The 15,914-nt window shown below is 38.0% G+C and overlaps 1 protein-coding gene across 2 annotated transcripts in view; it reads right to left on the bottom strand.

Moving 5' to 3' along the window:
* ADK (adenosine kinase) overlaps nucleotides 1-15,914 on the bottom strand; it is a 265,612-nt gene that overhangs the window by 37,083 nt on the left and 212,615 nt on the right. For both annotated transcript variants that reach the window (XM_064716993.1, XM_064716994.1), the window contains exons 8-9: nucleotides 9,405-9,440; nucleotides 3,210-3,324 (exon numbers count right to left, since the gene is read on the bottom strand). In XM_064716993.1, coding sequence (XP_064573063.1) covers nucleotides 3,210-3,324; nucleotides 9,405-9,440 — 151 coding nt within the window. The remainder of the gene's footprint in view (nucleotides 1-3,209; nucleotides 3,325-9,404; nucleotides 9,441-15,914) is intronic.

Here is a 15,914-nt window from a genome sequence, read left to right as displayed (position 1 = left end):
CTGTTTGAGGTAAGCCACCAGTATTTTTGGTTGACATTAAAACAATGTTGTATAAATTGCAGCAATTCATAAGATGACAAAATCTTTGCAGTATGGCTAGGCCAGATTTTTGGAGGAAGGTGTTTCTCAGCTGTCTCAGTCTAAGCTCCCTCTCTCACATGCAAGAACTGTATTTTCCAATCTGTTTGGTCAATCTTTTCTTTTGGCAATAAGCCGTGCCCTTCTGCCCTATGCTCCACTCCTAAAATACCTGTTGATACTTCCATTCTCAGGAACGAAGAACTGTTGCCACAGTCATCTCCACATGTAATGGCCAGCTGTATCTGCACTTCTTCATATCACACACACCTCTACTGTGCCCTAGAAAGCCCAGGTCAAATTTTCAGCAGGTATCATTCTGTGCCCCTTCACGAATGGCCCAGCAATCTGCAACAACCCCTTTTATCCATCTTATTTCATATCCTTCCAGCCAGAACTGTATCCAAGTATATCCCCTCATAATTTCCATAACCTTATCCTCATTTGACCTACACAGAACTCTTCAAAGAGTTGCACCCTCCTCTCACAACCCAACCCCATGGTTGCCTTGGCTTGGAACATCCTTAGCAGGGCCTTTGACAGAGCAAACAGAGCTCTGTTACAGATGTCCCCACAGCCTCTGGCTGCCTGTCTCACTTTGCCAGGCATGGGGCAGGGGAAGGGAAGGAGGCTGGGGGTGGCCATCTGGCTGAGACTGCACAGAGCACAGCCTGATCCAAGCCAGACACGGTTGGCCCTCCTGGTTGCCAGGGCACTGCTGACTCAGATCCACCTTGCCACTGGTAGACCTGCAGGTCCTTTCCACAGTGCTCCTCTCCAGCCTCCCCTTCCCCACTCTGTACACACAGCCAGGGCTCCCCATCCCTGTGGGCAGGGTGCAGAATCCAGCACTTGCCCTCGTTAAACTTCATACAGTTGGTGATTGCCCATTTCTCTGATTTGTCAAGGTCTCTCTGCAATCTGTCGAGGTCTCTGCATAAACATGTTCAACATAACAAACATGTTGTTCTTATTATTGTTAACCTGGACAAAAAATACAGCAGAAGGTATGAACAAGCATACCCAAATCCATAGCTGACTCTGCAAATACTATTTTAATCTAGGCACAAGCTCTTTGAGACTTTACTGTTCCCTTAGAAAGGCAAGATAAACAAGTACACACAGTCTGCTTTTTCAAAAAATGTACCCCCATGCATTAGAAAAAAGATAACAATTTTATGCTGGTAACTTCTAAATGTAGTAATTCTTTTAAAGATAATTTAGAAACTTTTATACATTCCACAGCAGGTTGTAAGTGTAGACCTAGTTAGCTCTGAAATAAGTGTGTAAGCAGCACTCTATGCCATTCTATGGCATCATCATATGCTAAACTAAGGGACACATTTTCCTTCTTCCATTATTATTTTAATGTGAGGAGGTGGGAAAGAGATGGTCCACACCAAAGGAAAAGGGGGAAAACAATAACAAATTGGTATCTCTTTCGAGAATTGCCCCACAGGCCAAACATTTTTATGTTCTTAATCATTATTAAATGACTTAACATGACACACAGAGCCTGGCAAATGATTGCATCCTGACACAAGAACGAATTACAAATGAAATGAAAGATCAAGCTGTATTAGAGGACTGCCTCTGGGAAATGAAAATCTTTAATTCTCTTTTATTATTGACATTTATTTGGCTGCCACGAATAACAACATAGCAAAGAGATTCAGCTATGCTTGTGCACTGAATAGCTTATCCCACGGCTCAAAACTGCCTTAAGATTTATCATGTTTGCTTTTGTAGCTGACACCATTGCATACAGTCTCTATCCATCTCACATTTATCATGCAAATAAAGTGCATTCTCTAATTTAAGTTCATTCCATAGCGAACAAACAGCTAAGATTAGCAAGTGTCAGTCCTCAAATAAGCTCCCGGTTGTAAAAATATCAAAGAAGGGATTAATGGATTTGTTAACAACTCCAGTTTGAAGAATAAAAAAAGTACTCAGTGAAAATTAAATAAGAGCACAGGAGGGTTACACATAAGATTTAGGTTTACTACATTATTACTAGCTCATGTATAAAAACATTTTTATGCTGCTATTTTTCAGTCAAGTGTACAATACTCAAGTGGAGTGCCTCCTCATGGGCCATTCACAACAGGCAGTAACTTTCTGGAAGGAACACTTCCATCATCATCAGTGCAATACACATACCCAGCTCTCAGTGACTGGTATCTATTCCCTCTAAAACACTTTGTAGCTAACAAAATAGGGGAAGGAGCAAACTGCTGAAGAAATAATTCAAACTGCTGCTAGGAATGATCTTTATAGCAGTGACATACCTGCTTAGTGCCTAGCCCTGAAGCCACAGTCTGAAGCCAATTCTGATTTTGAGGCAAATATTGTATGAGTAAGCACCAGTCCCCCAGGTGCAAAGCTTCCTCTACTTCACTTGATTTCCAAAGGAGGAATTCAGCCCAGCCTAATAACTCACCTTGTGAAGGAATGAGCTACTAAAATGGCTCACCACAGCACATGTTTTTAATAGCTTTATTTAGTCTAGAAGCATAGGTGGACAGAATTAAAGAGACTGTCAAAAGGTAGGCAGTCATGTTTATAATGCTTAAATCTGTGTGTCGTACATCATCAATTCAGACAGCAGAAACTGCTTGAATCCTGCTAGAACACCTTTTTCCCACATACTCTTTTGAGAATTGAAGAGCAGACGGCTGAGAAAAGCTAAAGTGAGACTTTCTGCTCAAAGCAAAAAAAGCCTGGAAATTCACTTAGTACTGGATTTCACTTCCTCCTCTTTGCAAATGTTTAAATATACTACACTGTTGCACAGCTGTTCTCAGCAGGCACAGTGTATTCTTGTTTGCAGCAAAGATGGCTACACAGATAAAATCTCAAGTCATAAAAATCTAAGTAAAACCAACTGCATCAATATTTTAAATCTATGTTATAAAAATGTTCAGAACTAAATTCTCAGGCATTCTTGTGAAATAATAGCTTCTTAAATTCAGACTCCTGAAACAATTAAAAACATAAAAGATGAGAAACACAGAGTAACATCAAAAGGCAAATGCTCTGACTACCATTTGAAAATTGTAAAACCTCAACTTGTAATTGATTAGCTGGAATATTTACTGTGGGTGACAATGGAGATTTGGAAAACATACCTGTAGCCAATACAGTGTCATCTTTGCCTTGAGTGAAGACCACAATTCGCTGCCTTTTAGTGTTCACCTTCGGCAGGGCTTGTGTCTTCCGGGCTATCTCTTTAATGTCTTCAGTCTATTAAGAGAGAGAAAGAAAATTCTTGTCACAGCATACTGGAGTGGTGGGAACTTTATTAGCAGATCAAAGATTTATTTTCTTACAGCAAGGTATAAAATAGACTTTACTGTCGGTAGAGGAAGATTTTTAAAAGGAAAGAGGGCATTCTCCTAAGGGCTTATGTAGTACTATGAGACTATTGTTTTTAATCTTGATAATGATAGTTCAGCTATTCCAACCACCGCAACACTGCAAAGCTAACAAAGGAATTACAGAACATTTCTTAATGAGCAATTAGTGGGTTTCTCTGCTGCTGACTGGATTCTAACCATACCTATCATAAAACTAAAAATAAAATTGGTTAAGAGAGTACTTTGGATAAACTCCGAGCCTGGTTTTCACCCAATTTAGCCAGGTTTTATACTATGGTCACACCTCTGACTTCAGCACACTTACAAATACTTTCTCTAACTTCCCTACAGTAACTGATCCCATCAAGCAAACTGTGCACTGTACCCCTGAGAGGGTGTGCAGCCCAGCTCCCACTAGCTGGCTGCATAATTGAGATGCAAGGAAGCAAAGGGCAAAAGGAATTTCAGTGGGGCAAAGAACATAACCAATTTTCTGCAGGAAGGCTCACCTGCAAAAGCTTCAGAAATGTTAGCTTTAAAAGGATATTGTACTTCATTCTGCATGTAGGTAGGAGCAGAGAACCCGGCAGACTGAACCAAAGCTCTCATTCATCCAGTGTCTTACACATCAGCAAGTTTGGAATGTTTAAATTAATGCAGTAAACTCTAACAATACCACTTGTCACTAGAATATTATAATTTCTATTCTCACCATTGCCCTATGATCAAAACAAAAGGGTTTCAATTTCTAATTGACTTGGTTTCCAAGCTCATCTGTAATACGTATTTCTGTTATTGGTATTAACATCAAACCCTTTTATAATGTTATATGGGAAACTTTTGCTCTCAGATTTCTAACTCAAGTCAGTAAGTTCTACAAATTAACTTTGGTGTAATCTATTTCTTGCCATAATTGATATATATATATAGTTTTTTATTTTATTTTTATAACATTAGGAAAGGAGTATGTATGACTGTAACTAACCACTGTGCTATTTACTGTGCACCACTTTGTTAACATCTGGGTTAAATAAAGCTGTATTTTTCCCCCAGTTTCTTCTTTGTACAAGGAACTGTAGTGAAATATAGAAATGGCCTAGTCTTGAACACATGAAAACACAATAATACTTTCTGCATTGCTTTGTGTACTGTTTGTTATAATACCAAACTCACCTGACACGATTACTATTACAGACAGAGAATATGCCTGGGTTAATATATTTACCAGCACTCCTTTATGTGAAAGTACCTGCAACACTTTCAGCCTCCCTCTAGTTTCTTCCCTAACTCTGGGTAGTCAGTGAACTCATTGATTTATATACATGTGGCAAACATGAAAATAGTTTCCTTTTATTTATTGGTCTCTTCTCCTCTTTTTAAAATTCTCTCCTACTTTTCATTTCCATATATGATACTCTCACTTGTGTTATTTCTTCCTCCTCCTGCTCAGACGGCTAATAAAGCTTTTAGAAGGCAATGCCTGCTACCAGAGAAGAGAAGAACTGAGGGCAGTAACAGGGGCCATCTTCCCACTAATTCTCAGAAGGCAAGGAGTCTCTTAAAAATGCCAGAGAAAAAAATTGAAATTACTGCTCTTCTGTTTTGAAATGGTTTTTAAGAGGTTTATGAACAGCAGGTATCAGCTGGTGGCACAAGCTGTTGAATATGGGATGGATGGAGAATGCAGCCCTCAGCCTGGTAATACACAGGCTTGCCAAAGCCTTGCCACAGAAGGTTAACCTCAATTCTGAGCTACTTCAGGCCTTGGGAATTAAGAGATCCACAAACTTATACACAACAAAGCATCACGAAGATCAAAGGAAACAGGGGAGAGGAGTTTAGTTTTTGCTAAGTAGGAAGTGGCTACTAGTGACTTTATTAGGCACATTTTCAGTGGAGTAAAGCAGGCACAGAAATCAAAGTGCTTGAAAATATTTGTACAATGTATTTACGGGTACGATGAATTTTAAAAAGAAGATTATGAAGTTATAATAGGAGAAATGGCATAATCAAGAGATGATTTCTTCAGCCTAAGGAAGAATAAAGATTAACTTAGATGAAGAAAAGAGGCCCCTGAGGAAAGAGATTGTGAAGAATGATGGTAAGGACGAAATAATGTAGACAGGGAAAAAAGTAAAAAGCACATATGTTTTCAGGAAAAATTAAATATATAATAAGCATGTAACAGGAGAAGGAAAATATTTAGGTCAAAAAGGTAACTTTTTTCAAAAAACAGAAATTTCAAGACAGAGAGGTTTGGACACTTCTGATTTTGCAGATTTTGGAAATAGCCGAATAGTGTCTTCTGTGAAAAGTAACTTGACCATTTTTTGCCAAAATTACTTCCCATACTATTTTTTTTTCAAAGGAAGAGAATAAAATAGAGCTTCAATGTGAGTGTTGAGGAGGCTTTAACTTTTGCACAGGTTTTTTTTGAAGGTACAATTGTGACGTTTTACAATATGTGACTATTTACAGCTGAAGACTGCAGAGGTACTAATGCCTCTCGGTTTGTTGTCAGGCAAACATCATCAAATGCTACCATCTCTGATTTCTGTTCAGAATAAATAGCCAAAATGTGTAATATTTGTTTTGCAGTGATTTTTACCTGCCCATTTACTGAGTCTTTCTGGACTCTGGACATAGCTGAATGATAACAGTGAACTGGTTTGTGGCTTAAAGCCTCTACACACTCCCCAAATACACAGGATACTCCCACATCCCCACTTACATACTTGAACCTGATTTACCAAAGCTGATGTACAAATCTCACTGAAGCATGATGTGCCTGTCGGTGCTGCACCTGAAGAATCTCACAGTGACCCTCATGGCAGCAGGACAGTGGCACAGAGGCAGGTGAGGGAAGCGCGCCAGGTGTCCCAGATCAGACATGGGCATGTGCCAAACTGCATCCAGCCAGAACCACCACCAAACCTCGTCTGCTGAGTCCTGCCTCTGAACAGATCCCCAATAGCTGGGACTGCCATAGCCCTGACCTAAACAGACATAAATCCTTCCAAAACAGGGCACTTGTGCAGTGTACCTCATTAACTTAAGGACCTAAAGCTGGTCCAGGGTAACAAAACTCCCTCTAATATGGTTCCGCAATGAATATGGACTTGGAGACCTCTAAGAAGAAAAGTTATTTTGCATGGCAGCTGCTACTAACCCCTTAGATATTTACTATCTCCTTCATTTCAGTTTGATTCTTGGGTGGACAGACAGAACTGAACCCTAAACTTTATGTTTAAAGTAGTATTTTGTTTTCTTAACTTCTATGTAGAAGGAGCAGGTAGTTACTTTTTTGTAAAAGCAAAACCTCATAAGCCTTTGTTATTTGAAAATTAATAGAAATGCCATCAAAATATAAAGTATGTATAGATATACACTATCTATATCTCTATGTACTTTAAAAATGACATAGAACATGAAATTCACAAAAAAAACCCCAATCCCACAGTGATGTTCAGGAAGAGACAACATCAGAAGTAATGTTCTATTTTTGATTATTACAGATAAGTGTTGGTCAGGGGATAGAATGAGGGAAATAATGGTCTTCAAATATCGTGACTGATTTTATAAAAATACTTTGTATTTCAGCAAAGTACAATGGAAAACTAACTGCGGGAATGGTGCTGCATAAAGATTAAAATTCCTTTGACTGGAATTTCCCTAACAAAGAAATAAACAGATTTGTGTCATGGAGGTGTTGTCTCTCACCTATAACAAGATTTCATTTCTTCAGAAAAGGTGTCTATTTTGCTGAAGTTCTCTTAATTGTAACTTCTCTTTTTTTTCAAAAATTGTTTCAGATACATTGAACTCATTTCATGTGTAAAAGATGAACTCAGTATACAAAACTGTTGGAATTACTGTGAGGCAGAACAAAAAACCATAAACAAACAAATAACTAAACAAAAGAAGCTGGTCACCAACTGATTTTCTATGCTAAAAGATTTCTGATTAAAAAATAAAAGTCTTTCCAGGTGGCAATTGAAATGCAGCCACCACCAACTTTTAATCACTTCTATGAAAAACATCCTCTTGATTTTTGCCCTGGTCAATCAAGTCCTTTCCTTTAATTTGCCATGCTTTACCAGTTTTCTATTCTCAATATAAAAATCAAGCTTTTGAGAGTTGCTGGGAATTTTTCTTGATTTTAATTCTAAGGCTAATTGAAGCTCTTTTTTTATAAGATGCTTTATTATCAGTGTGATTTTTTTTTCTTTTGGTCTCCACAGCACAAAAGGAAAACAAAACTGTGGACACTATCAAGTTTTACTCATCTCTGTCAGCAAACTTGACATGTGAGTTGTTGCCAAGCAAGGGAGTAATAAGAGATAAGATCATAATCATTGTGCACTTTACTGATATGCTGTAATCAAATGTGGCAGATTTAGGATGTTCAGGAGGAACTGTGCTAAAATCTCTAAGCATGCACTAATGGAAAGGTTAATATGATGGTAGTTAGCAGACACCAGCAAAAGCAGTTTGTCACTAGAGCTGAATTTAAACCAGGCACATTCAAAGTCTTTAGCTCAAGGGGGCAATAAAAATATAGAATGGGTAGACTTAATACACTACTTCCTTTCTTTTTATTGTCTAGCTACCAGAGGGTACCAATAATATCTTATGCTTCATATTTTGGAGGCATCTGTGAAATTCATTCATTAGCATAAACTCAAAGTGTATTTTTATGCCTAACAATACAGATTATACAAATGAAAACTGACAGTGATAAAAAGTCTTGATTTCTACAAAGCAGCCACGTGAATTTGGGAAACATAAAATGAAATGGGACAGCCCACAGTTTTAATAGCTAAAACAGTGATGGCATTGATGTACCTGCTGGTGTATGGTTCTAAAGAAATCTAAATTGTAGAACAAAAGCTGTCAGTCTTTCCCTCTTTTTTTCTATGCAACCAATCACACCCAGAAGTGGCACACTCGGGAAGCGATGTGGTTTGAATTGCGCGGCTTCTATTATTTATGCAAAATGGGTGTTGAGCAGTCAAACTCCTTTCTATTCTTTTACACTGCAAACAAATCAATTAAGGTGGGTCTTATTCCAGTGAAAAAGCAACATGTAAAAGGATTTACGTGTGTTCGGTTCTGCAATTTAGATTTCAGTAGGATCACTTACTATCTGCAAAATTAGCACAAGCCTTGTCACATTAATTACAGTATTTAAAAACTGCCTGTTTCAATTGGTTAGAGACCAATAGCTGATGGTTCTCCAGATTAAGATATCTGAATGTAGCCAATGGGAGGTAGTAGTCAAATAAATATCTTGAGAAGATGAAATCAAAAGCTCTGAAAAATCACTGTGAAATCAACAGTATTTACTTCAAGAAAGTAGAGGATCAGACATTTTTAGAGCTCAGATGGAAAACACCGACTCGAATATGTTTTGAAACAATTTCCACACTACCTTTTCTAAAAAGCAGCTGTTTGTAAAAAGCATAGTTTACATTAATCAGTACCTAACAATTTTATATACAACCTTTCTAAAATTCATTTGCATAATGATAATCCGCATATGGCAGGGTTTAAGTTATTTAAGCGGTGTTATATTTCACTATTTAGTGTTGCTTCACCACTGCTTTAGCAGTGAATCCTTCTGGAGTGTAATGCAGCTAATGAGGTAGCTTTTTAACTGAACAAACTGACAGGTCCCATATCTGCAGAGGCAGCTTGAAACCGTGCCCAACCTCTCGGCTTCCCAAGAGGCTTTTCAAAATTCAATAAATAACATCTGTAGGCGATGTTGGGTGCAGACCTAGCAGAGTGCGTCATAACACTGAGCTGGCAGAACAAAGAAACCATGACGACTGCCAAGTTTCCATGGCAACCGCTGCGAGGCTTGGAGAGTATAATAGCACATCAATCATTGTCCAAAAGAACTTCATTATCAGCAAGAAAAAAACCTTTAGGATCTGTTTAGTGTGCAATTGTGGGTTAACTCACCTCAAAGCCTTGCTCTCTAGCAAAAGTGGCAGCTTCCTGAAATAATAAAAAAAGAACAGTTAATTATAAAGTGCTAGATAATGAAGAAATAACACATTTTGAAACTCATTCAGCCAGTTTTCCTTTTACACGATTATCTCAATATAGCCATATACAGTTGTGCAATTCTGATAGCCACACCAAAAGCTTCTCCCTCTTCCCTCAAGCCCGACAACAGTACAATGTCAACACATTTCACAAGTTCAAATAAAGAAGGTACAATATGCTTTTCTCCAAGTAAGGAAAGTTACTTATGCAGATAGGACTTGAACTAGGAAAAATCCCTCACACATATTTTTCATTGAAATTGTACTATCTCCATTTATGAATGACACTTCATGGGATACATGTTATCAAGCCATTTAAAAAAAATCATTTGTCATCTACAGTGCATTAACAAATCAGGATCACTAAATGTGTTCAAACCCTTGTGGTAGAATCAGATGAGCATTTAAAAATATTCTGATGTCTTAATCACTGCTTTAAGCAATTTAACTATGTTCTTCTCCTGAAAGAACAGAGGAAACATCATGGTATCAGTATGTCCTCCTGTCTTATTTACATTAACTGGTGCAACTAAAAATCTGTTTTGAAATAAAAGCAAGGGAATGGAAGACAATAGCAATGTTTTTCCCTTACTTTCTATCTTAACGCTGGAAATACTGCAGAAAACCCTTGAAGTCTTTATGTTTCAACTTGCATTCTTCCAGATTATCTTTGCCAAGTAATATTAATAGAGGGATAATCTTGAGCCAAAATGGTGAGTTGATCTAAGTAAACAGAAATGGATACTGTACCAAACCAATCCAGTGTGCCTATGTGAGGTTTTAGTGCTTCAGAAAACACACAGTTGTGGACCTACATGATCTGTCAATTTGGGGGCAATAGAAGAATTTGAAGCGGGTACAATTGATTATAACAACAGTAAGTTGAGGTTAATAAAATGTGATAAGCTGAAAAGCACAACTCCTCAGGCTGCTTCACTGCAGAAACATAAGGCTGACCGGGTTACCCTTAGCTGATGTTGACAGAAAAACTGAATCATGGTCCTGACAATTGGGTGCGGGCAAGGTTAGCCACTTTGACAATTTACTTACAATTGAATCCCTTCTTGTACATCACACAGTCAATGACATTTGCTAGCCTGGCTGTCAAGAAGGAGTGTAGGGTTCAAAGATATCATGCAGTGTTTTCCTAAACCAGCATGTGATTAACAAAGCCTATGCTCATATGAAAAAAGGAGCCTTGCAAGCTTCCACTCTGTAGTGATGCACTTACAATGAACTGCAACACAATCAAGAAAGCCTCAAATGGGACCGTGACACAGAAGAAAAAATAAAATAGGAGAAAGAAGGGAGCGATAAGGGGAAGAGAATAAGAAAATTGACTAAAAATTATGTTTTCTACCCAAATAATTTCTTTAACCTCAGGTTTTTGGTCATGCAATTGAAATCAGAAGTTACACTGATCTGTCCTAAGGGATTTCTTTAAAATCCCAATACAGCAGGACATTAACATCTGTGTTAAACTATTGTCTGGCCAGGAAATTGGACACCGGTACATGAAATAAAAACTGTTCCAGTGAAGTGGTGCTTTCTTGTGTGGGAGACTTTGAGAGAATTCATCTTAATTTTCTGTACTAGGGCACCCATGCATAGCACATGTGTTTTGGAAGACCTGGCCCTTCCACAAGAAAGGATAAATGATTGCACATTTGTTAAAAAGTATCTCATCTTCAGATTCTCCTGCAAGAGCGTCATCTTTTAGCCTGGTCTGCTGCCCAGCTACATGAATAATGGCAGCCAGCATAAAATCAGAGATTTTCCTGCAGTTGACCTCTAATCTAAGAGTGCCTGCGCATGCCAAAGAACAACAGCAATCTTAATTTTCTTCTCTCCTATCAACTGAACCTCAGAATGACTCCTGAGCAGCTTATTTCAGTGAAGACTGTGCCTACAGTCCCCTAAAAACCAGCCCCTCTCAGAACAAGATCCCTTTAAGAATTAAGGCCTTTCCAGTAAAAAAAAAAAAAAAAAAAAAATAAAGCTCAAAACACACATTTGGACTGTAGAGTTTAGTGCTTGTGAAACGCTGAGAAATGTGAGGCAGGCTCTGATTGCCAGGGACAGTTCAAAGTAAATTAACCAGATAAAAGCGACGAGAACCTTTTAGTATCTATTCACAATAACAGTGAGAACAGGAAACAAGCAGAACCCATCTGTGCAGCCCTAGGGCACCTCATACTGAGCTTCACGTCTCTAATAAAGTAGTCAGGTTAAAGTCTAAGTGGATGTAACATGTGGAGACTGCTTGGGTTACAGCGGCCAGCCGGGGCGTTCCCTGGTGCAGGTGATAATCAGTATGATAATCACTATATTTACAGGCTTTCCATTTTATATCTGACACTGAAAATCACGAAGAAGGAGGGATTAAGGAAATAAACAACCCACACAGAAGCTTTACTGCTCCCCAGAGAATGCAGCATTTTCATTCATGCGTGACATGCGACAACAGCAGAGCAAAACAGCGACAGAACAGAATTTTCTTAGGAGGCTTCATTTCACATCAGGACTTCTTTCAGTTTTGATAAACTTTACACATTATTCATTCATTATTCCAACTCAGCATTTTCAGAGCTGTTTCTGTTACTGCCTACAGAACATTTCATAAAACCCTCTCCCCACCTTATCACTGTTTCATACTAAATATATTAAAAATTCACACTCCTTTTTCTATATAGCCTTTTTACTAACTGTGACAGCAAATTTATTGTTGCACCATCTAAAGTAGAAATGAGATTTGTTTTTAGTTGTGAAATGTCATTTGGCTCATGCTGTTTGGGGGGAAAAAAAAATCCTAAGTACACTCAAGCTGACGAAACCTGTGTGCAATGCCACTTAATGGGAGTAACACAATGTCACCAAAGTTAACACACACCCTCTCTTTACACAATGGTGAGCAGTTTACACAGGAAAGCAAGATTAATTAGGGAGATAACAATAAAAAAAGACAACTTCCGTTAGTGCTGGCCTTGCTGTTATGTTAGAATTTGCTTGCTAGCTGAAAACTATTTCCATTCTTGCATGTATTTTACTGCTGTTGGAGTCCCAGCTGAAAACTATTTCCATTCTTGCATGTATTTTATTGCTGTCTGAGCCCCAGCACTCAGTAAAAGGAACTGTTTACAATCTACACACAGGCTAATTTTAACAGGACTTGTTAAAATCCTGAGCCCTTTTATCACAGCCAGTACAAACTATTTGTTTATAAGTAAACAGAAACATACCCTCCAAACACAGAATCCATCAGCCTCTGCAATCCTAGGAGTAACATATAATCCTATGCTAGCCCCCTGTGTTAGAATACTTTTATGATTATAGAGTTAAAATGGCTCAACTTCAATAATTGCATGTTCAGTTTGCCATGAGACACAGAAGGCCCACCATATACTGAATATTCTTGACACATCCAAATTTTTTTTTTGTTGGTACCAAAGTTTGATGATTACTTGATCAAATTACAGCCAAAATGGTAACAATATACATAGTGGGTTAAAATTAATTTATGTAGGCCAACATAAAACTCACACAATTGCACTGAACAGCATTTGAAACCACATATTGCCAAAATTAGCTGACAAAGGCTGTTTCAAAAACACCAGCAACATTATTATGTACAATATGCATTTTAACCTTTGTATGGAAAAAAAAGGAGCACTGAAAACTAAATTTGCATTTCATTGCCGAAATCAACATTATCTCATAAAGAAATGATAAAACAGCAGGACAGCAATGATACCCTTGCACACTGAATGCATTTCCCATAATTGCACAAAACAGCAAATGCAGGGGACGCTGAAGATAATCCCTCCCCTGCCATCCTTCTTGGTAGGGAAAACATCTCACAGAATAACCTCAACTCACATATTACAGTACTACCCCCTGGATTTACTGTTTTTAATTGGGAGATTACTGACAGGTTTTGAGGGAGTTCCTACTTCATTAACCGTGAACTTCCTGAGTTGCCCAAAATATACCCTATTCACATTTCCAGGAATACCATCCTCTTTTCTGTGCACAGCCAGTCTGTGACGCAGAGGGCTCAGCCCAGCCCGTGAATCAATGCAGCCTCAAGCCTGCTCTCACACAGAGCGTGTGGAACTGCAGAGGAAGCTCCCTGCAGCCCAGAGCAGAGCAGAGTGCATGACAACAAAAAGAAATAAAAAAGCAAACTCACTCAATGAGAAATAATAAATGACCATGAGGACCATATACTTTGTGTCTGTGTTTGATGGGACAATTCCTATGGGTAACAACCATGTTTGATTGTAATTTGAATAGCACTTCCAACACTCTACCTTATAAGCCTTTCTAGAGTACTAAAATCTTTTAAAAATTACTCGTAAACATTTTCTTCCTTTTTTACATTTCAGAAGTATGGACTATTAGTTTTCTTCTATTTACATTGTTTCCTTGAACACACTGAATGCTATGATTTTCTCACTCAGGTAATTCCCTTTTTTTCAGTATAAAAATTTACTACCATTCATTCCACTCCTGAGTTCATCTCCAATTCTGGTGTAAAGTTGTGTTCTTTGTATCCTCTCTGGCTTTCCTACACATTGTACTGTTTGTGGCAACAAAGTTACTTTCACAACTCTAACATTAAAACCCTGCGATCTAAAAGGAATCTGTGGCACTTGAAATAAACAAATGAAGATACAGGGAAGATTTCTGGAGAAATGATGCCCACTGATATCCACAACTTCATTCTGTAGAAGACAGACTTAAATGATCAAGGTTGGCTTAGACTGATAATCTCCTTTCTTAGACGTAGATGCTGAAGACTCATTATTTCTGAAACAGACATTTTTATACAAGATTTCCTAAAGGACAGCAGCAGACTTGTAAAACAAAAAACCAAAACCAACCAAAACAAACAAACAAACAAACAAACAAACATGTATTATTTGTCTCTCTGCACTATAGACACGTGTCTTTATTGCAATGTAATTACTAAGACTTGTAGTTTACCTTCCCTCAAGTAGGCACATCTGTCCTTCTATCTGTCTATCCCTTCTACCATTTTCTCCATTCCCTAACAAAGAGGTTTCCTAAACAATTCTGTGTTTTTAGAGCTATACCCTTTTTTTATATCCATCATAGGTACTGAGAACCTCTGATATCAGTGGAATCTGTTGTGTCCTGTAAATCTGAGTATAAACTAAAAAAATGATGCTCTCTTTTGTTAAAATCTCCCTTCTTATTTTCTTGGAAGATAAGTAATGAAGAATGAATTAACATGTGCCCTTCTTTTGGTATTTCCTTCCTAAAAAAATTGTCACAGTGCAGGAGATCAACTAGTTTTTAAGAAAGAGACCTTGTGAGCTGTACCACCCCATGTTTTCTACTCTTCCAGCTCCAGACCAGTTTATACTAAATATGACCCTGGAAATGGGACATAAAGCACAGAGAGGACAATGGATTTTCAACTGCTGCCTTTGAATTATAACAAAGATGTCATAAATACATTCACAAACTTCACAGCACAGTTGGTGGGGTGTTCTATCAAATTATCAGGTATTTAATTAATGCAGCCCATGAACATGCAGCACTATGACCTGTCTTTATACCACTTTTTCCTGTATATGGTTCACAAAGCCAGACTAAGGTAAATCTGATTTTATTCCCTGTCCCAATTCTAGGAAAGTAATAGATTCATATACATACACACACAGAGAGCTATCACAGCAAATCCACAGTTCTTAACATGGTGAATTAACAGCATACAAGAACTACAAGTACTTTCCTGCGATGCAAATAGGGGTGATGTCAAAGCTGTGGTAATGATAATCATGACCTCCCCAAGGAATTAGAGGTGGATTCCACTAAAGACTGCTGATCAGTTGAAAACATGATTTCAACATGCGGCTGCTATTATTCTGCTACTTAAAATGAATGGATGAAAAGTCTACAGGACACAGTTCCAGCTGGATCACTAACCTTTAGTGCCAACAGTACATTTATTGTAGTTAGTGGTAAGATACACATGTTCATCCTCAATCAGTGCTAAAGAGCTATCAGTGGTTACTCCAAACACTGTAGATAGTCCTATCCAGCCTGTTATGTTATTGTAGTTGGATTTAGACAGACATTTAAGGTCAACAATTAATACATTTCATTGTGTAAAGGCAATACAAGCTCATATGCCTTTATTAAAAAATGGCCACTTATAAAGGCATTAAGGGCTCAAAGGTAAATGTAATTTAATGCTTTTCCTTTTTTCCTTTTCCTTGGAGATAGCTGCTTTAATATGGGTCAATAATAAGAGTTTGAGAACCAAAGACAAAAGAACCACACAGGATATTTTCTGAAACACATGGTGAACTTCTGCCACAGCTGGGAAAGTTTGTGATACACGTGGGGATGTGCTACACGGATGTAATGCTTCAGTATTATTTTTGTTTGACAA

The sequence above is a fragment of the Zonotrichia leucophrys genome, chromosome 6 (genome assembly GCF_028769735.1).
Source record: "Zonotrichia leucophrys gambelii isolate GWCS_2022_RI chromosome 6, RI_Zleu_2.0, whole genome shotgun sequence".
Taxonomy (NCBI): Eukaryota; Metazoa; Chordata; class Aves; order Passeriformes; family Passerellidae; genus Zonotrichia; species Zonotrichia leucophrys.
This window is presented reverse-complemented; position numbering and strand designations above follow the sequence as displayed.